This window comes from Colius striatus, chromosome Z, assembly GCF_028858725.1.
Source record: "Colius striatus isolate bColStr4 chromosome Z, bColStr4.1.hap1, whole genome shotgun sequence".
Classification (NCBI taxonomy): Eukaryota; Metazoa; Chordata; class Aves; order Coliiformes; family Coliidae; genus Colius; species Colius striatus.
The window spans coordinates 48,832,865-48,855,946 of NC_084790.1; the positions used below are offsets into that span (position 1 = coordinate 48,832,865).

At 36.3% G+C, this 23,082-nt stretch overlaps 1 protein-coding gene across 1 annotated transcript in view; it reads left to right on the forward strand.

Moving 5' to 3' along the window:
* Positions 1-23,082, forward strand: part of ARSB (arylsulfatase B) — a 62,741-nt gene that overhangs the window by 14,180 nt on the left and 25,479 nt on the right. The window contains exon 5 of the mRNA XM_062018198.1: positions 15,441-15,684. Coding sequence (XP_061874182.1) covers positions 15,441-15,684 — 244 coding nt within the window. The remainder of the gene's footprint in view (positions 1-15,440; positions 15,685-23,082) is intronic.

Here is a 23,082-nt window from a genome sequence, read left to right on the forward strand (position 1 = left end):
TATTGTAGGATAGTTCCTCCCTCTCTGCGTTATATTACTTGTGAACTATTGGCCGGGTCCATAATTTTAGTAGTATTTAAAATAAAATCATATAAAGCCCAGTTTTACATTATAGAAAAGAGATGTCAGCACTTCATGTAAGCAAAACTGTTGGGGTTTGGCTTTTCTATATTCTCCCATTAGAAACAGGCAACAGCAAGGAATGTATAGGAATATGGGCGTAGTCCCATCTTCTACATTTTATCTTTATTACACATTACTCCTTTAACTTACTTTTAGTTGCAGACTTCAGAAATCTGTTTTGTGGAAACATTGAAGGTAGTGTGAGTCACTCTATTGACATGCTCTATTTTAAAAAATACTGAGACACTGATGTTGTTCATTTGGCTTCTTAAACTCTGTGAATTACATATTAAATAATTTCACAGTTAAGTTTTAATATCCTTTCCAATTCTCTTTCAGTTGAACGGACCCTCACACTGACCTCCATATGGTTCTAATTAAGTATAAGAGCATGATTACTCATAAAGCCCCTGCCCTTTAGAGGAGAATTAGATATATGAGATGTAAAAAACCTTTACAGAATTAAACAGTAGATGAATTGGATATGCCATCTTGTTTCTGCCATTTTTTCCATACTTGCTACACCCATGATTGCTTAGTTTTTGTGTCTTGAAAGACCTCATATTCAAGGGTTCACTTGTGAATACATAGTGAATATATTCACTAGTATTCAAGATCAAATTGCATTTGAATTTTAAAATTCAATATTAACAGAGAGAGAAAAATTAGAAACTCTGTATTGGAAAGCAAAGCCAGAGCAGCACAAAGGAGAGTAAGAAGCAATATCTTCCATCATCCATTTTAGTGATGCATATTGTTTTGAATTGGTGAGACAAACTTGACGGAAAATCTGTCCTCAGTTGGTCATCCCCTGTAATTTATCCTCCATTAAGGGAATTGTGCTGCCTGCCTGATGGTGGCACAGCGGTAGGATTACTTCAGATACTTCAAGATTCAGGATTAAAAGTATATTTCTGTTGTTGCTATTTACAACTCTTAAAATCTCTTAATGCAGTAGCACAGCAGGAAAAGAGGAAAAAAGTCTCAAAACAATGTGAGCTTGAGTTTCATTTAAAGCTTTCATCTTTCTGAGCTCAGGTGTTACATGGTTGAAATATATCAGAAACTTGAGGAGAGGGAAGGAGTTTGCTCCTTATTTTACTAGGACTTGGTGAGTGACACCACTTCTCCCACTTCTCCAATATTAAAAAATTCCATTATAGTTCCCAATGCTGTTTCATTAAAAAAAAAAAAATCCTTTTCTGCATGCACAGGAGATGGGCAATACTAAGCCCATCTAAGCTTAAACTTCTTTTAAGAGTAACAGATTGTCAGAAAAATATATAGGCACAAAACTGTAATACGAAACTTTCCTTCCACTTTTAAAGTCAACTAATTCTTGAATGATATCGTATCTTACTAACTAACTAACGTGCATTTATGAATTTTAGTGGTTTTGGGTGCTTGTTTGGTTTTTTTAAGTTAAAAAAATCCATGAAATAAATGGCATTTAGCTCATCTATATTCTGACACGCAGAATGAAATTCTGCAGGTATGACTCTCCCATGAACACAGGCAGAGAGAGAAAATCTTACTCCTGCAACCCATGTTTAAGTGGAATTGTCTACAAATATAAACCTATTATATTCTATGAATAACAATAACATGGAAAAATTAAAATTGAGAGGACAGTTGTCTGGAGCTTTTATTTGGAAGTTCTCATTTTCTTCTCCAGAGTGTAGCCTTCATTCACATGCTTATTAAGGATTATTCTGGAATATTTGTAAATATATGAAACAAATCATACTTTATATGAACATATAGTAATGAAAAAAAACCAAAAAAAAAAAACCAGAGAGGAAAACAGATCTAAAGCATCTCAGCAGGGAATCAAATAATCTTTTCCAGATACTACTTGTTTGACTAAGGCCATCTTATAACACCTGCAACTTCCTCTGAAATCTTAACCCAGAATAGACAAAATTGCATGTTTCTTTCCCAAGTGCATCAATGGTAGACTTTTCCCTATATTTCTATATTGATTCATAGAAGCAAGGACTATCCATTATTGACAAGATAAGTCTCTTGGAGGAGCAATATTTCTAAATAAATATGAAAGTTTCATGTGAGACAGTTCTGTATTGTTCCAAACAACATTAATCAGCTAAAAATTTGAGTATATATTCAGTCTATTTGCATTTGTTCTATTAAGCAATTATTTAAGAAATACTGAAATATAAAATTACAAAAAGCTAAGTATTTCCATTTTTATCATTTTGTATGATCTTCTGTAATACAATGCACTGGTGGAGTTTGTAGTCCTGAGAGATGTGGAACAGGTAAAGAGTAATGTCAGGACTTTGAATTTTAGGAAAGCAAATTTCCACCTGTACAAGGAATAAGTCAGTGAGGCCCCTTGGCAAACTGACCTCAGAGACAAAGGAGAGGGATGGAACTGGCAGATCTTTAGTATGTTTTCTGTAGAGTGTGAGAGCTATCAAGCCTGAGGTGAAAGAAATTGGAAAAGGAAGGCAAGAGACTGGTGTGGCTGAGTTGAGACCTGCTGGTCAAACTAAAGATAAAGAAGGAAATGCACAGGCAGTGGAAGCAAGGATAGATATCTTGGGAAGAGCACAGGGGTGCTACTCAGTTGTGGAAGGATGAGATCAGATGTGAGCACCTGTGGAAACTGACATAAGTCTGTGGGACCTGATGAGATGCATCCCATAGTCCTGAGGGAACTGGCTGGTGTAGTTATCAAGCCACTCTCATGTTGATGCACATGGCCATGGTTGAATGTATCAGATCATGTAAATGTCTTGTGAAACTGTCTTGGGGACCTCTTACTGCAGTGTCTATCTCAGGTTTTTTTAGATCTTTGTAATAACACTGGAATTAAGAAGCTGATTTTCTCTCCTTTTGTAAGGATCCTTGCTTGTATTTTTCAGTTCCGTAAGCTCGGTCTAAGTCTTTCCTCTGCTTTCTCTATATATTCCTGCTTATTGTCTTTATGCCCGTTGCAAATTTCTGTGTCTCTGGATACTTTCATGTGCATCCTATCACTGGAATATCTGCCTCTTACTGTACAGCATCTATCTTTACATTTAAGCAGGAAGAAACACCTCCACTTTGTATCTGAACTTTGAGCACTGTTGCTTTGTGGAATGCTGCCTGTGCTTCCTCTTAGATTTGACCTCTAATTGCATTTTCTCAAGTTAAAATATAGCCAGAGTTTTGTGTACATTGAAGTGAGCTGACCTTGAATTCTGTATTAAGATTCCAGAGTTGCTTGAACTTGGTTGGAACCCGGAATCTGCAGTAGTAATTTACTTATATTTTAGAGTAAATGACTGTAACTAGGTACATAAAAATGTTGTCATCCCTGCAAAACCAACACAGCTACATGTTTTTCATTATTAACTTCTTGTATTACACACAATCTAGGTGTTTTGGCTATGCAAAAGATTATTACTGATTGCTGCAGAGAGCTGCATGTACTGAAGCAGTGCAATGCTACTCATGTCTTGCAAGAAGATATTTTATTTAATTAACAATGAATTACAATATGTTGACATCTGACATGCAAAATTTAATGAACATTTTAATAGTTATACCTCTTTAAGTCGGCGTTCTGTTTGCACTGCAGCATCGTAACTCGTTTCGCAATCAAATAATCAGATAAGCATTCGCAACAAGTGAATCTTAAGAAGAGCATCCTATGCATACTTTTCTCTCAAGTCCAAATTTTTTTCAGTAGCGCTCTTCCATTACTGTTCTCATGGGGTCAAAAAGAAAAAAAAAAAGAAAAAAGAAAAAAGAGTGGGTTCCATTACTTTTCTCATGAAAGTTGTACATAGTTGCAATCATGGCTGCAAATGATATGATTTCATATCTTCCTACTTGAATGTATCACACATTATGCTGCCATCAAGCTGTATTCCAGTTACTTCAGTGGACTGAAAAAGCAAAGCAGTTGTTTAAAACAGTTTAATAATTACATTTTACCGACCACAAGTTGTTCATGTTGACTAGGAGATACAAACTACTCACTGTTACAGGTCATTAGAAATTCAAAGGTGGCAGGAAGAATGCAAATACAGAAACATTAAAGGTAAAAATACATGTTGCAGGAGGCAGGAGAGCCGTGTAGACTGGGGTACTGATGAGTGGGAGTAAGGTAGTGAGTTTTTCTGCCCACAAGTGCCTCTATTCACAGGAGGTTGCCCCTCTCGGCTGCATACAGGCAATGCATGTGGCTTCCTGTGAACCTCTTCAAGTGATCTTGGGCAGCTTGAACATTTTTAATAGTTACAGTGGTTTTGGTTTATTAATCCAGGTAACTTTGACAGAATTGTGTTAAGAGTGAGCACACAGGCAATTCTACAAGCCTTTTTTAGGAAATGTTGAACTCTTGTGCAATCTGAGAGCTTTCAACTAGCTTAACTCTTTGAAATTAGTTTTGTCAGTGCCGAAAGAACATATTTTGCTGTAGCCAAAGGCAGGTGAGAAGAGAAGCTTTGGAAAAAGATGAACCTGAAGACCTCAAATAATTTAATGGGTCACTTATTCTGTAATCCTGAGAGAGATTTGAAGTTGGAATTTTGACGAATTAGTAACTCCTTTGCCAAAGTGGGAGCAGGGCTAAGATGAGACTTCTGAATTTACATATACAACTCAGGTAGAGCAGAAGTCCTCATGAGGAAGATAAGACTGCAGCTGTAATTGTGGAGTATAGGGGAACTCACCATACAGGATGGCACCATGCTATCTTACTCTCGTTTACAGCCACCCTAGCCATTTGACTGAATCGTTAGACCTTTACTAATACCAGTTTTGACTGAGCAGGCTGAGGGAGGGCCATATGAGTGGTTTCATCAATAATATGAAAGGTATTATAAATTCTGACTGCTGGTGATATCAGGGATGACAAGCAATAGGAGACACAGCTTTCGCAAGCACAGGTTGAATAATAAAGTGAATGCACTTTATGGCTTTAATATCTCTGCATTAGATACGGAATTTGAAAGAAAAGAAAGCAATACGCTTTCTGAAAATGAAAGGATTAACTTCTTTCTGATGTATGAGTGTACTGGGAAACACTTTGGCCATACACTGCTAAAGCTCTGTTTAGAGTGAAATACTGTCTTTGAGCAGAGTGCATTATGGATTTATCTACTGCTTTCCCAGTATGAGGAACATAACAAGTAACTAGTTAACCTGTAAAAGATAGATAGGATAACTTTCTATGGAATGATTATTAGGCACAAGAACATCAAAAGCAGAATGCCCACCAAGAGCAAAATGCACAATTCTTTTGAAATCTATAGTTGTTTCCATTGTATGATCAAAATCACAGAGAGTTATATGTTTATGTCTGAGGACCAAATGTGGTCTGATAAGCTAGATAGTTGCCAAGGGGAGAGATTTCACAACTTCAGGCTTCAGGAAATATATCTAAAAGTAGCAGAAAGTTCAAGGATTATGTTGGAGAAAGGTTGTATCTTGCCAAGAGGAAATTACTGGTGACCTTCCTGAACTACCATGGTGTCTTGCAGGCATATTGCAGTTCTTCAGACACGGGAACAATTAGAAGAGGGCATATTTTTGCATGTAGCTAGGAAAAAAAAAGAAGCCACAAAGTTGGAACAAAAGAATTATTATTAATTTTAAAATTTTCAGTTTAAGTGTTCCTTATTGTGACTCACTTAAATGTAGCATTTACATGACAAAATTAAGATAGAGGATCAGGTCCTCTATATACACTAGGATTTTTCTGTTTATTTGGAGAAAATAAGTTCAGTTTTATCCATCTTAACATCCTCTTTCTTAGATTCACCCATCATTACCTGTCACCCAGAAAAGATGTTAAAGAAATAAATAACAAGTAAAAAATTACTCTGAAATACTCACTCAACAATGATGTTCCCTGACATTTAACCACCTGGAAAATATAATCCATTACTGAAAATAGATTTATGAAAACTGGCTAAAAATGCTTCTTATGTCATTAAAAGGAAATATGCCTGTAAACTTTCATTTCTCTCCATTACCAGCATTTCTATGTCACCATTTTACCTTACCAAATAATCCTTTTCCTCCCCTGTAAGCTTGATTGCATTTAGCAAGACCTGAGGTAGCAGCTGGGAGAGGCTTTGATGTTGCTGAATGTACCTGTACAAGACTGATGTATTTTCCACCTTCTTCTTACATGCTGAATAAACTTATCTGTTTCATTTCATTATCATCTCTAGGAGAATGGAACAACCTACACCAGATAAAATAATTGCAATAGATCATAATCCTCCCTTAAGTTGAAGACCTGCATTATAAAAATATTATTTTCTTTATTCTTTTATTGATGTTTACGTAATTGGTTCAGACGATTGTTGAATGGCATTTTGGGTTTTGTTGTATATGTGTTTGGTGTGAGAGATAGCTCAGGGACAGATACTTCTTACTAAGGTGCGCTTTGCCCTTTTTTCGTATGTCCAGTGTGGTAATAAATAAAGAGTTTTGTTTCTTTTTTTTTTTTTTTTTTTTTTTTTCCCAATGTTCTGCAATGAGGTTTCTGCTGTTCCCAGACTGGCTGCAGGTGGTGGTGTTGGAAGGTGCCCATCAGCACCTCCTTCCTGTGCACAGACTCAGCTGGACCACAAACAGCCCTCTTCTTCCTCCTCTGCCTTTCTCCAAAGATCTTTCCCAGCTGTATCTTGATGTGATAAACCGCTTAAATTTAGCCCCAGATTGCTCTGTTTATTGTGTGCCAGAGGAGTGACAGAAGACAATCAGGGCAGTCGCCCCTCAAGTAAACACCCAGAGAGAGGGATGCAGGATATTAGAATGGAAAATGTGGGTTCTGGGCACAACTCTGAGGCTTTAATGCTTGTATATTAGATCATTTGCATGTAAGTTGTGGCAGCTTTATATCCCTGGAAGTATAGGGTTTTTTTTTTTCTTTTTAGAGGAAAAAAAAAAAGATGTTAGGTCAAAGAAGTCACGTATTCCCTCTTCCTTAAAAAGTGAAACTGCAGAAAAATGAAATAATGGTCCTCTAAGGCCAGCAGTCTTCTCTGCAGGCCATACACACCTTAATGCTTCTACTGCATTTGAAGTCAGGGACATATTTTTTTGTACATGACTGATCAGTCATAGATGTAAAACTAGGTTTTTTACCAGCTTTATTCCTCACAGTTGGAATTGGATCCTCTTTTCTTACCTTACAGCTGCATCCTGAAGTACAAAACTTACAAACCTGAGATCAGGTATTTTATGTATTTTCCACACATCTGGAAGTATGGACACATTAGTTTTGGCTAATCACTGCTTATATAGAGTGTCCGTAAGCACAGTAACAGTAGCCTGACTTCCTGCTTTCTTTCCATCAAAAGCTGCTATAAATATACCTCCTAATTAGATCCGTTTGGATAACAGCACTAGATTTGTTCTAAGAGAGTCATGCTGCTTCCAGAAGCTGAGGAAGAAACTCAAATGTATTCCAAATAAACTTCCGAATGCTTTTACTGAATAAAACCAGCAAGGTGTTGCCAGCTATTGGACAGTTTCTGCACTTAAAAAATCTAATGCTTGAAATTCAGTGCTTCCCAGAGTACTTGTGGTCATTTGTCAGTCCTATCCTGTCCTCCTTTTATTGAGTGTCTGTCTGCCAGATGGATGTATCTCTCCTGTTTGGTAGGGAGAGAGAGGGGATGCAGTTGGAAACTAAACAGTCTTCTGAGTTACACTTAGAACACTTATTTATTTTAAAAGGAAAAAGGGAACATACAGGAGAGACTCCATTGTTCCTTTTGGCAAAATAAAACCACCTTCCTTCCACTCTGATCTTCACAAAGCTCTATTAATCTCACAAAGTCTTTTAATCAGAAGGAAGAAACTGGAGCAAGTGCCAGGAATTATTATTACCGTATTTCCCTTCAAATATTTTGTGCACAGATTTTTCATGCTAGATTACATGGAGTCAATGCCTTTAGTGCACCGGCAGCCTTTAGTTTCAGGAGAAGCAAGAGCTTAAAATGTTATTTTTTCTTACTGATTTGAAGAGAGTTTAATTTGATGACTTATTGAAATGCCCAAGTCTGCATAAATATAAATCAGAGTTGTGTTTTTTTCTGGTCTATACTCTCTCTAAAAGCACTATGTGGCTTTACACAACCCTTTCAAACAGAGCTTGGCATGGTTTACATATCAGACAGATGTGTGCTAGATCAGCTTACTGCAGGGGCCCATGAAGAGAAGTTAAAGGGTATGAAAGTTTTCTTTTGCAGCTTCAAAGAAAATTAGTAGTTCAAGAAGTAAGAGCTTATGCACAGGTGTAAAACAAAAAAAAAGAGCTGGGGTATGCCAATGTTGGATTTGATCAGTAAGAGTATTTGGCAAGTATTTTGTAACTATTTTCAAGAAATAAGGGAAACACTTAGGTGTTTGTAGCCAGGATCCAGAAACATAAGGTTAAATCTCCACAGACTCAAATGATTGGTTAGAGTTATTAAGCACTAGTAATTGATAAATGATGAATTAATGGAGTTGTGATGTCTTTTTATATAATCCTAGATGCTTAAAGTTGACTTTTCTTCTTACAGTGCCCTTGCAGATATGTTACTTCAAATGCTTTCCTTATGCAATGTTCTAAATAGGATAAAAAGTGGTTGCATAGTCAGACTTTTTTGACACACAGCAGTTGCTTTTTCTCTTTGGTTTTGATTTTGGGTTGGTTTGGGTTGTTTTGTCTGGTTCCTAATCAAATACTTCCTTTAAATGTTGGTTATTTCTTGCTTTATGTTTAGGTAAGTTATATACATATAGAATTGTTAACCTTAGAGATGTATGTTTTTAAAAATGAAGCTGAATATCCAAGAGAACTGATATATTTAAACTTACTAACTTCTGTACCATAGATTACATGTTTTTTTTTTTTTTAATTATATCAAGAGATTTATGTCTTTTGATACTTATTGCTAAAATTTATTTATACAGAATTTGTTCTTCTGGGAGTCATACTGTACAAAACAGTCCAGAAATACTTATGCTATCCAATTGTTGTATTGAAGGACATTTTTACTTTTTAATTTGCTCTTATATTTCTTATAGGAAATAATGAATTACTGCTGTACTTTCCAGAATTATGGTTGTAAATATTTACTGTACTCTTGGATCACTCTTTGTTCCACAAATGCCAAAACCAATTGTTAAACTTATTGTGATAATTAGGATTACTAGGATACATACCTAGGATTATAGTTCTGCTACTGTAACTATGGTTGCATAATATCACAAACTTAGACTCACTGCATTTATCATCTTAGAAGCATGGAAGGTGTAGTATAAATAGAAACTAAGATCAGTTTAAGTAAACTGATAAGTTTATACTTAAGTATAATTTTATGAGGTATTTTCACTAACGCAATTTGCATGCTAAATGTAGTCAGCAAAGATGTGGGGTTTTTTTTTTTCTTTAAGGAGACTTCTGAGTAGCTCTGTATTTTATCTAAGAGAATACAAAGTTAAAACTGCTTAAGAACAGCACCAAACAGGGTCCTGGATGAAGCTATGCAGAAATTGCAGGAAACTATCTTCAAGGAGTTTGTCTAGAAGAGTTTGCCAGGTATGTCAATGAGTCTGCAGGGTGTAGCTCAGTTGCGGTCATAAGATGAATGCATGGACCTGAGTGGTCCCAGGGGAGAGAAGAAAAGGGTGCTCTGTTTGAAAAAAAACCCAACTTTCTTTTCTAGTCTGATAAAAGAAAATTAGTAACCATGCAAGGCACACTGTTGCTTTTGAAAAAATTGCAAGATTATATTATTTATAATTTTTTGTTTAGCGACTGAAGTCCCACATTAAGAGCTGACGAGAAAGTAGTTTGGAAAATCTTTAAAGCGAAACCAGTTTCTGGCCTATTTGCAGAGAAAATAGTATGTCTATTCAAGAGCATTAATGTTAAGCAATGTCAGGAGCAGAAGTTTCTAAGATGGTATCTGCAGCTAGTACAAGTTGCAGAAAAGAAGTTGCTTGAGCCACTTGTCCACATGATGAAGAAAGTTAATGTGTTGGACATACTGTACTTAAGTGTTCTATGGAAACTCTTCTAATACTATTTTTCCCACCATCCAAAAATAAAAGAAGTCTCTTCATAACTTTTGAAATAAGTTTTTCACTCCAGTACATAGGCAAGGAAACAGGAGGATAATAGGGAGATATAGGGGGACATTAAGCTTACTTTCTTAGAAAACTGGCCTTACACAGTATTACAGAACCTATTTCCATTTATTTTTTTATCCTAACAGTAACTTTCACACTTATAGATCAATTTAAACTGAGTATGTTAGAAGACTGAGCTGTGTTGCTTGAAATTTTGACAAATCTACTAATGCTGTTAAATTTGCCTCTGAGTACAGTAACCTCTGTGAACTTGTCTTATCAAGGAACAGGAACAGGTGAGAGATGTTTATGAGAAAGACATTCATCAGAGTTCATTCATAAGTCAACACTTTTGCTTTTTTTGCTTTTATGTTTTCTACAAGGTACAAATCCCAAATGTTTCAAATGGTTTTAACTGTTGCTGCTATGGGTTCTCTCCATAGTAAGAAGCAGATCGTTGGTTCAGTTCTAGGGTTATTCAATAAAAAAAGTGAGTCTATCTGAAGAGTTGAACCCATACATGCTTCATTACTTATTGCTCTCAGAATCTATTGCTTTTTTTTTTTTTTTTGTCCAACTGGTCTTCAAAAAGGTTTTAGTCTTTACACTGTTTACTAGTTGCATACATCCCACATTGCTACATATATATACTGCCCTAGTCAAAATGTTTGGCAGCTGACAACTCTTCAGAGAAGTGTTTGGGAGAAACAGAAGGACCTTTCTGTTTAGTTCTGTTTATTGATTTCTTTAAGAACTGCTGCAAAGCATCTTTTACAGTTTGCAAATTACAGATTTAACAAATGAAGCTTTCTCATATATTTGACAGCAAATATTAATCACAAAATCACATATTTGTGCTAAGAAAACATTGGCCTTCATTCTTAAAGGTATATTCAAGACATACAACCTTTACTTTCCTTTTATTTTGCTTATTTTGAAAGTTTTTTATTAAATTACTTTTTAAAGCTCTCTTCCTCTTCAATATCTTTATCAAAAACCTCACAGAAGTTTGAAAGACAGCTTCCTTTTGAAAACAGATGAGGCTATCTAATTTTCTATGTGGGAAATATGCCCTATTTTCATCCTCAATCTTTTGGGAAGGAGGTATTATGGATTTTTGTAGTTTCAACTCTGTCAAAATATCTTAATGTCAACAGCTCTGTCTGGACTTTAAGATGGGTGAGAATGTGATTAGATGTAAATAGATGTATGTGAATGACAGAATGTAGACACAGTCCTATAAGAAATAATTTTTTTGTTGGCATATTTAGGCAATTACTAGAGCTAGAAGAAAAACATTTTATTTTTTTGCAACTATTTACATGAAAACAGAAGTTCTCACTTAATTTTTTTTTGTTATAGCAAAACATTTGATTTACCGAGGATCAGCTTTGACGATATTTCAAAAAGTACTGTGCGTAATTATTTTGAAGACAAAAGCTATTTAATCTAGAGAGCTTTATATGAATCTATTTTGTCAGGATGTGTCCCACATATACACTTGCACTGAGAAACTAACATAACCTGTGGCATTGTTTGGGGTTTGAAAGCATTGTATAGGTTTTGTGGGGTTTAGATCTGCTAATTTCCTTGGTATCTGTTCCAATGAAATTATTCAGTGTGACTTTTTTTTTTTTAAGATACCTTCAGATCCTATCAGATTGAAATTGAAGGACAATACAAAATTGAATGAGAATCATGTTACTTGCATGAGTCATGTAGATTGGCAGAGAACAATAATATCAGAGATGAGCCTTACTTTTGTGCCTAAAGGCTCTCTTGACCAATTCCTGACCCTCAGACATATTTATTGCATTTAAGAAACTGTTAGGTAGCTAAACACCTATCAAAGCCAAACCAAGCAAACAATAAAGGTCTTTAAAAATGCATGATGTTTCCATTTAAGAAAACAAACTAAACTGAATAAATTAGCTGGGAAACGCTTAGAAACCATAGTTTCTAAGTATAGCCTTATTCTCAACCCTTTCATCCTTCCGTTAGGCACAAGAACTGGTTTTGCTTTATGATTTTTCTAATGCACATAGTATGTTGTGGGTACTGCTGAAGTCTAAATCATATAGGTGCAATTACCAAAATGGTTCTTACAGGTAGGAAAAATATGCTCACAACATTTTCCAGACTATTTCACTATTATTTTTAAATGAAAATCATATCTGATACTTGTCTCCAGGAAAGAGATAATTGAAGTATCCTGCTTGGAGAAGGCTTGAGTTTTTGGCTGAAGCTTTAATAATAAAAAATGTTATAAACCAGGGCCTCTAGTTACAGATACCATGCTTCCAAAAGCTTTGCTCTGGACACTGTCTGCTAAAATTAGGTACTAGGATGAATCATGGAGAGAAACAGTTGCAAAAATGGATGATTAATCATTCAGGTAATATTGTTTTGAAGTGAATTTAGAATTGGATATGAAGCCAATGTAGAACAAAAAGCAACAGTGATCCTATTTGCCTTTTTCCTAAGTTCATATTAAGTGGGTTTTTTTTTTAAATGCTGTGATTTTCTGTATTGACTTTTTTCTGTGTTCAAGATACGTTGATAAAATACCATGAGAAGTTAGTAAGGAATAGCTTATCTGGGAGAACATGAGAATGGTGATACTTCTACAGACAAAGGATCCATCTAGCCAGACATCCCCTTGCTATGGCAATGTGTGATAGCAAGTGCCCAGGAAAGAGCATTGGGATTCAGTTTGTGCCTTTCACCAAACATTTTGTGAAAGCTTTCAAATCTTCAGTGATTTGTGTGGATTAAGTAATTTGTGCAACAGAGGTTATGTGTTTTCCTGTAAGAACTATAAATTATTTTTTTCATCTATAACTTCTCTAGTGGTTTTCTGAAGCCATGCAGGCTTTTAGTATCAATTATATACATCCACAGCTGTATCTTAGGGGAAAGGTACCTAAACACAGGCACAGCAGATATCTATTGTGTCTCTTGCTGTCTAGACATAACCTCATAGTTAAGACCAACTAGAACTCCAGTTACAGACCCGTAGTGGCTGTTCATGATAGCCTTTCTGCCAAGTCTATATCTCATGCAATCAGTGGTTTCTTGTTTATTCCCTCCCCACACCTTTGTTATTTAGTGTTTAGATTAATATTTCATCAGTTCAGGCTCCATTCTGATCTTTCATTATTGTGTAGTTTGCTCCCCTTTCACAAATTGTTGATATTTGAAGTCATAGGTAATAGTTCAGACCATGCATAGGTAGTTATAGATAACTTTGAAAGGTGGTGTCACTTATGAGTAAACTGTCAGTGACACACCAGCTTGTTCTGCCTACGTAGAAAGGAAACAAACATCATTAACCAAACCAAAACCATCGTTTTCCCTCCTTCCAACATTTTTGTAACAACTCAGTCAAGAAATTAAATAGAAAGTATCATGAATTCCTGATGGAGAGGGAAATAGTAATGTTCTAGCAATGTGAAAATGAAGTAAAAATAAGCAAGATAAACTTTTGTTCATAAGTTGAGTTTTTCAGTTACATATCAGATAAGCTACCAAAACAAGAGAGTTTCCCCCTCCCTTCCTTTTTTTTTTTTTAACTGAGTGTATTATGTCTGAATACTGATAGCACACATGCATTTTTACAGGATATCTATTAGACAATCATAGATAATGAAATTGGCACAACGTGAATGTCTTCAACTCAACTACAGGAAGTAAAGAAAAACTGAGTATGATAAAGATATGACTGTAACCCAGGATATGCACACTTTTCCCTCTCTTTGAAGAGAGAGTCTAATTAGTTACTAAAAAAAGGTCATGTGCTGGTTTTAAACTGATATGAACAGTAAGTAGCCTGTGATATGGGAAGATCCTTAACTTACTGAAAATTTGACCCACCATATGTCTAAACTGTGCTTTAATATAGTCTGGAAAAGATATCTTTTATTCCGAGCCGCCAAAGGTTAAAAGCTACCAAAAGCTCTGTCCCATGAGTATCCATTACAGGAATTCCTGTTTACACTGAGTAGAAGGAATTGTTAAAACTGATGTTTTGGTTTGTTTTTTTTTTTTGATAAATGGCAACTGCTTAAATTCTCAGATCTCAGTGCTCCACATTGTTGTGTGAGAAATATTGGTAGTTAGTATTTCATTGCCTGCATTTCATATTGAAGACAATAAAGCTATTTATTTATTTGTTCATTTCTTTTTAACTGAAGAGTGCTGGACACACAAGCCAGCAGTATTGGAAGTGAGTGGGGTCACAGAACACTTTACAGTTTTCAAATTGTGCTGTTTTTCTCAAGTGCTTCATTTAGCTGAGGCTTCCACCTTTTAAAGTCTTTTCAGAGACACACACTAGTTTATTCCTTAGTAGAACAAAAAGCATCTTCTGTGTGCAGTAGAAAGACATATACCCTGGAAGTTCACATTGATTCCTAATTAATGAATCAGAAGGGAGATACTTTTGTTGTGTTGTGATTGCAGTAAAGTTCTTCTGGACACGTATTTGTTTCCAATCTCTGTACAAATCACTTGATAACAGCCCAAATGTGATTTCCCCTTGTAAGGTTCTGCCTTGTAGTATGTAGTAGAGTGAACTTTGCTATGTAATTCTGTTAAGTCATCTTTTACAAATTTACATTAAAATCACTGTTCCTAATACCATTAATGATGTTTTCTTTAAGTGATCTAACACCAAAATCACTCATCAGTGACAGTGTGACATTGCAAATTCGTCTGCCTAAAAGTCCAGTAATTCTAAATTAGGAGCAAGGGTATTGTTCTGACTCTGGAATAACAGGTTTCCATTTTGAGTACACTGTACCTCTTCGGAAGACAGTGTTTTCTGAGTACTGGTGGTGGCATTGATAGCAACTTTTCTTGTGGGCTGTAAAGTGTTTTGGAAATAAATTTTTTAACTCCTTGACTGTGGAAGCTTTGAATGTCTAATGATATTTAGAATCAACATCAGAGGCTGCTTTTAACAATGTCTTTCTAAATCATTGGCTCCTATTACAGTGTCATTTCTGCCTAACAGCTTTTAGTTGTAGTAATTTTTAAGAGTCTGGTAAGAATTAACATGTTTGTTACATGCTCTGAACATGCAATGAACACTTAATGGCACTATGTAAGTACTTGCATGACATGCCTGGATTGTGGAAATATTTTTTCAAATACATGAATAAATGTGAGGTGGGTTGTTCTGTTTCTTTCTTACCAATAATTCATTTTAATTACTTGTTTTCCAGATAATGGAGGACAGACTTTGGCAGGTGGTAATAACTGGCCACTGAGAGGAAGAAAATGGACCCTCTGGGAAGGAGGAGTGAGAGGAGTAGGTTTTGTTGCAAGTCCTTTGCTCAAACAAAAGGGTGTAGAAAGTCATGAACTCATCCATATCTCTGACTGGCTGCCAACACTGGTGCACCTTGCTGGAGGACATACCAATGACACTAAGTCCTTGGATGGCTTTGATGTTTGGAAAGCTATCAGGTAACTTGCCTGTCAAAAACAGTCAGCATTCTAGTATGAGAAGTATTTCCCAGAGAACTGAGCTGGAACTCAGGTAGAAATATTACGTGTTCCTTTTCTTAAATAAAGGGAAGATGTAAGTGCAGTTAACTGCTATCCATGAAAGAAGTATTCACGTTGCAAATTAATCCTGATCACAGCTGCAAAACCTCCATACAGCTTTTACTTGGTATGTTGAATTTGTAAGTGTGGACACGACAATACATGAACAGAATATGCTTTTTCAAGAACTCTGTGATCTGTACTCTGTGATCCAGAAGTACATCAAATAGTTTTGCACGGTGTGAAGTACAAGTTAGTAAATTTTATCACTGTAGCCCTGCTCTCTATAGAACTGAGTTGATAGTCTCTGCACCATGCATCTGAAATTGGACATGTGGGAGATCTATGCAGACATTAAATTTACTGAGAGTGGATTCCACTTTGATAGTTTGTAAACTCAGCCAGATCAGATGGGCTGGATCAAAGTATACATTTCAATAGATCAATATCATGCTGACCAATGTCTCAAAAAACCTGTGAGGTTGAGTACAAAAGTAGACCTGACTTAGTTCCTGAGAGCTTGTGGTGTTGTGCCTGAGTCAAGCAAGCTGGAGCACCTGGGAGCACAGTGTAGACATGCTTAGATGGCATTGGAGGCATTAGATTAAATTCCTTTACTTCTTCCTCTTCTGTGCTGCATGTAGTGGGTGCATTGATTGAACTAAATCCTATTGCCTATTCTTAGAAGTTGTATTTTTTAGTAGGTCTTTAGATACAGCTTTAGTTCACACAAGAATCATTTAGGATGGAAAGTGTAATACTGCGAAAGAAGAATAAAAAGACCAGCAGTTGTATTTCCTACATGATGTCCGTTTGAAAATTATTGTTTTGTTTCTTTTGATAGTTTTTGTTCTGTTTTTATAGCAGTCAGACAATATTACATTATGTGTGTTATAACCTTTTGTCTCCTTCTCAGCGTTCCCACCCCAGCTTGCAGGAGAAATATAGCTGTTTATGTAGCAATCACTGAATTTTCTGCAGTTTTCTACATAGTACATAACAAAAAACACTGTTTTTTCTGTGTCTTAGCATCCTAGACTGTGAATTACAGGAATTAGGTCCTAAAGAGTTCCCGAGGAGCATTCTTGGGGCTGGAGATTGAGATCAAATATTGAGTTAGAGCAGACAAAATTGAACTCATTTACCCGTCCTTGGTTAGCCCTATGTAGAACTTGCAGTAAAAGACAAAAACAAAAGCCCAAACACTCCTCCCCCACCACCTCCAAACACCTTATCTTGAGTTCAGAATTGTTTTGTTTATACTTTTGTAGGGTAACCTGTTTTGAAACTGCTAAGCTTGATTTCTGTTTTGGTGCTGCCCCTGTTTCTGAGGAGCTATGGGGTAGTTTTCTGTACTAGCTGGCATTGTCAGAGAGCTCATGGACTTGTGCCCAGGTACACTGTACGGCATTCTTCCAAGAGGAAGAAGATAAGGATGCATATAGTCAAGCCCAAGGACCATTAAGTGCCAGGAAGGAATGGAGACTCCTGTCCAAACAGAGGAAAAAAAAAATATTTTACAGGACGGTGTTACTGTGGGAGAACAGCTTCAGCAAGATCCTGAGGTACTCCTAATCTATAGGGTTTTCTTCCAGCTACCAGCAGAATTCCTGCCTACTTCTGGTTCAGTTTCAACCAAGTATTCTTTGTTATGGGCTGATCTTCTCAGATCAGATTACTTCAGCAGAGAAATAATGTGTGGGTAAAGATAGGTACAGCTCTGCATCCCTTGCATGCTCCTGGTACTCGAATCTGATCTCTGTGTGGCGGAACCGAATACTGTGTTTACTGGTGCTGCTAGGGAATAGGTGACCTCCAACATTTTTAGTTGTGCTGTCTGGAGGATGTCTGTCCACAGAGGGGAAAAAGTCAGGTTTTGCGAGTTGTTAGGCTGCTCTTTGGCTGACTTTGCAGCCAAAATGTCAAATTTCATGTGATTTTCCCTTTTAATTAGGATAAATGAGTGTATTAAATTTCATGATCATAACTCAAAAGGTCACTTGAATATTGGATAGCAAACAATGAAACCACGATGGCCTTTTGTTGACATCTGATAGAAAGTTCAAATATGTTGCATTTCTTGGACCAAATGTTTCATAATGAGTGATACTATAATTTTCAAAGATTCTACCTCATCTGAAAAAAGGAAATTAATAGCCAATCGCTGTGTTACATCTGGGTTTTGGTTTTGGTTTTTTTTTCAGTCCAATCTAATACAAATAGCTGCATATGCTGCATGTGATTTTAATCGACTTTAACCCTAAGCCCATTGTTATTTATTTGTGTAATTAAAAGGAAAAAGGTCATACATTTGTAGCCTTGATTTAGATATTCAAAAGAATGTATAGGAAAATGCAGATACTCTTATAAGTCACAAAAATATTGCACCCATGTCAGTTTCTTTGTGATATCTGTCTACAAATCATCAGTATTTAAAGGATGCGTCATACATATATTTACATAAAACATGTAAATAATTATCAAAATAACAATATGTAGATATAAAAACTTTAAACCAGATTAATTATATAAATAATGTAGAAATTAGATACAAATTTTGAAATACCAAGTATAAACTCTGAAATCCTACAGAAAAGTGAACTTTTTGTCATAATTTAAGATGATTGGTAGTCCAAATTAGGAATTGCACTAACATGACACAGATTAAGGTCTTGCATTAAGTGGAAGTGCTGAAAAACCACTTGTGTTCAACTGTTCATTTCATGCCTCCCAGACTTCATTTTGAACCAGAGGAAAGTTAACGATTAGGAGCAAATGGCATGAGAACACAAAGTTCAGGAACATGTTTCTTTTGCATTCTTTTTAGTCAGCCGTACTTTTAAGTTTCTTCTCTACAATGCATGAAGCTCAAGAAACCAATGTTCTTCTTCTTGTTTGAACTTCTTAGGTAAAAACTTGCATGCTACTTTAAAAGCCCTTTGACAGGGACTTTGAACTCAAGAACTTCTTCCAAGTTGATCTGCCAGTCTAGTAATGTAGGAAATATTGTTGCAACAATGAGAGATCTAATGGAAGAGGAATAGGATTGGTGTTTTTTTGTTTTGGGGTTTTTTTTTAATAGAAGCTGAAATAAAGCAGTTTTTATGCATGCTGTCACAGCAACCATGCATCAGGGTGTTCATCTGACAGCCAGGTACCATGATATTTGTGACCAGATGTTAGGCCCAAAGTCTGTTGCAATGGTGCAGAGGTCCAGGGACACCACCTATTAAGTCCTTCTAACATCTTCTGTGTTCTTATGTTGGTACCATGCACAGGTTCTTTGTGCTGTTTTGGTATTGCTCTGGCCTGCCCCAGCTCTGTGAGTCATCTGGTGCCTTCACTATTTTGTGTCCCAAAGTCCCTGACCTATGAAACTGGCCTGAATGTGTTGAAGTCTTCCTGACCTACAAATCCGGATATTATTAAAACAGGCCATTGTGAGAGCTCTTTCCCTGCTGTGTATTCATCTTGTTGTCTCCACATACAGGCAGATCTTCCCAGTTTTTCTCCACCCATACCAATCTTGGCCTTTCAGCTACAGATTTCTACAGTAAAAGACAATAAGCCATCAAAAAAACTGTTGTGTGCAAAATTTTCATGGAGTTGTTTTGGTTAGAAAAGACCTTTAAGATCATTGAGTCCAATCACTAACTTAAAATTGCAAAGCCTATCAGTAAATCATGTCTCTCAGCACCTCATCTATACAGCTTTTAAATACTTCCAGAGGTGGTGAGTCAAAAACTTCTCTGGACAGCCTGTGCCATACCTTGACAACCCTTTCTGTGAAGTTTTTCCTAATACCCAATCTAAACCTTCCTAGCACAACTTGAGGCCATATCTTCTTGTCCTATCACTTGTTAATTGTGAGAAGAGATTGACTCCCACCTCACTACACCCTCCTTTCAGCTAGTTGTAGAGAGCGATAAGGCCTCCTCTCAGTCTCCTCTTCTCCAGGCTAAACAACTCCATCTCCCTCAGCTGTTCCTCATCAGACTTGTTCTTCAGACACTTCACCACCTCCATTGCACATTTCTGGACATGCTCCAACACCTCAATGTCTTTCTTGTAATGAGGAGCCTAAAACTGAACACAGTATTTGAGGTGTGTCCTCACCACTGCTGAGTACAGGGGCACAATCACTGCCCTGGTCCTGCTGGCCACACCATTTCTAACACAAGCCAGGGTGCCATTGGCCTTCTTGGCCACCTGGGCACACTGCTGGCTCATGTTCTGGCAGCTGTCAACCAACACCTCTGGGGCCTTTTTGGCAGGACAACTTTCCAGCCACTCTTCCCCAAACCTGTAGTGTTGCAGTGTTCTTGTTGTGACCCAAGTGCAGGGCCTGACACTTGGCATTGTTAAGGCTCATATAATTGGCCTTGGCCCATCAATCCAGCCTGTCCAGGCCCATCTGTTGAGCATTCCTACCCTCAAGCAAATCAATACTCTTGGCCAACTTCATATCATCTGCAAACTTACTGAGGGTGCACTTGATCCCCTCATCCAGGTCATTAATAAAGATATAAAACAACAGGCCCCAGCACTGGGCCCTGAGGAACACCACTGGTGACCAGCCACCGACTGGATTTAACTCCATTCCCCAGCACTCTCTGCTCCTGGACATCCAGTTTTCAACCTAAACAAGGATTATGCCTGTCCAAGCCATGGACAGACAGTTTCTTCAGGAGGATGCTGTAGGAAATGGTGTCAAAGTCTGTACTAAAGTCTAGGTAGACCACATCCACAGCCTTTCATTCATCTACTAAGCAGGTTACAGCAAGTCTTTAAACCAATAGTTCCTAAATTTTATTTTCTTTGAAATATCTTTAGAATACAATTTGACTTTCCCTTTAATTTCTCTAATTTATTTTTAAAAATATTACCATATGAACCAACTTTTTAAATATCCATCAGACCATTCTCATCTCAAGTATAAAGCTTCTATGTAGATCATAGTAGATTACACTTTTCTGAAATCATAACTTACCATTGGCAACACTGCAATACAGCTAGAATCTCCAAAACCGTGTACAAGTTAGAATTTATTTCTGAAAATACAGTGATAATTCACTAATATATTTTACAAAAATAGTAATTGAGAATACCAAGTGCAATTAAAAGAAAGTAATACTAAAATGTAACTACTCAAGGAATCTAAACTGTACTGCGTATTTCTGAGCGTCTTAAAAGTCACATTTCTAAGAAACATCTGTTCTCCATATGCTTCCTATTCTATTGAAATCGAGACACTAGGCAAAATAATTTCTCTTATGTAGAAATTTGCCCTGGTTGATACTTTGTTTTATATATTTTAGTTTTCAGTGCCGAATATGTAGTATGTCAGTGCTCAGAAAAGAATTTTATTTTACATTAACAGAAAAATGGGAAAGCAAATGATAGAGATACAGAATGAAATGCAGACAAAATAACTTCATATTTCTTCAAGTTACTATCAAGTGTTGGTTTTCAAGTTTTACTTATACATTTTTCAGGGTAAATTTCAGTTTTATATTTTTGTAATGCCAGAAAAATCAGGATTGACTGCATAAAGTAAATGAAGTGAGATGGACTTGAATTCTCATGTATCAAATATTTACATTAATTTTTAGGAATTTAAACACTTATTTTTAAAAAGTTTGCATTGTTGTGGTATGAACTAATGCTGAAGAAAGCACACTCTAAAGCTGAATAATGTTTCTTTCCAGCATATCTGTAATGTACTTATTTTAGGAAAGCAGGTACAGATGTGACCCAGAGAAAAACAACCTATGGCAAGGTTATAAAGGCTCATATTTTACTGCACAACACTGAGGATGTTTTTGTGCAAGATAGACGTCTTTACCAGAAAAAACCTTGGATTCCTTCCCAAGGACATCTTCTGTCTATTTAACAACAACAACAGAAGTGAAAGATCATATGTAGATATTAGTTCACATTCACTAAAGAGCAATAGGTCTTCCTCTATGTTTTTTAAACTTTGCAAAGCAGAAGATATAGTGACCTTCTCAGTATAAACTGGCTGATTCTTATACCAGCTCTGAAGTTTGTCTGTGGGCTTTTGTCAAGATGTTCTTACACAAAGGACTTTTATTTTGACAGTAATACCTTTTAACTACTTGATTAAATAGTCAGACATTGCAGAATAATAGCTAAACAAAAGAAGTTCCTTATTTTTGGTGATAGAAGCAATGTATTAGAGTGTTGGACTCTGAAAATAAATGTTCTAAAATTAAAGTGTTGTAAGATATGGTTATGCTGGAAGCTACTAAAATACGAAGACAAGATTCTCTGGAGAATCTTACTGCTTTCTTATTCTAACTCTGTTGGCTAGATTACATTCCTGATGCAAAATATTCATAGCAGAACATCTGCCAACGTGCCACCTCCTCTGGAGGAGGATAATTTTGGCATGGGGAAACAGAACTCTGCCGCAAGTGTAAATTCTCTCCTACTTGTCCCCAGTATCTTCTTGATATTGTTTTCTGTCAGCCAAATGCTTTCTTCAGTGTACAGTGTCATATTCTTTTCTGTGATTATTATTTTGTGAATAGTATATACTGGTTATAAACTTCTGTGTTCAACAGAATTACTAGACTAACACCCAAACTGAACATGCAATTCAATTTGAGTTAATAGGGTTATAGAGCTTAATGCAGTAATGCCATAAGCTTCAGATAAGCTCCAGGATATATATCTCATGGTTATATAAAAAGCATTTTTCCAAGTTACTGACACCAATATTCTCTCCCAGAAAAAAAAGGAATAAAAGATTCAATAAAAATCACAACTGCAGCATGATAGACTTAAATTAATGCAGATGTAATTTTTATATTTTTTGTTCTACCAGCTGTGCAGTAATGTTCATAGCCACGTTTAGCATACTGTGTCCACCCTCCAGATTAAAGACTGCAGAGGAAATTACCTCTAATGATATGATAGTAATACTAGTCCTCTCAAAGAGCATGCATATCCTCAATGATGACTTTCTACCTACTGTGGTACTGTGTACGCAATCAATGTGTAAACAGGAAAAGCAGTTAAGAGGAGTAAGTTATTTCTTTCTTCTATAATTGAGCCTGGTGCAAGACTCTAGATTACTTAGCATAACTCTGCTGTTTACTTTCTTTTTTAAAGGATACTGAAAAATGAGATACATCTTAGAAACTGCAAAATAAGAACATCTTCCCAAGCAGTTACTGAAGTCATTCACACACTATAAGCTCATATCCTGGTTTCATTTGTGCTAACTGGTTCACATTACTGTTACCTATGAACAAAAGATGAAAGGTATGAGTGACCACAGGTCCTCAGAAC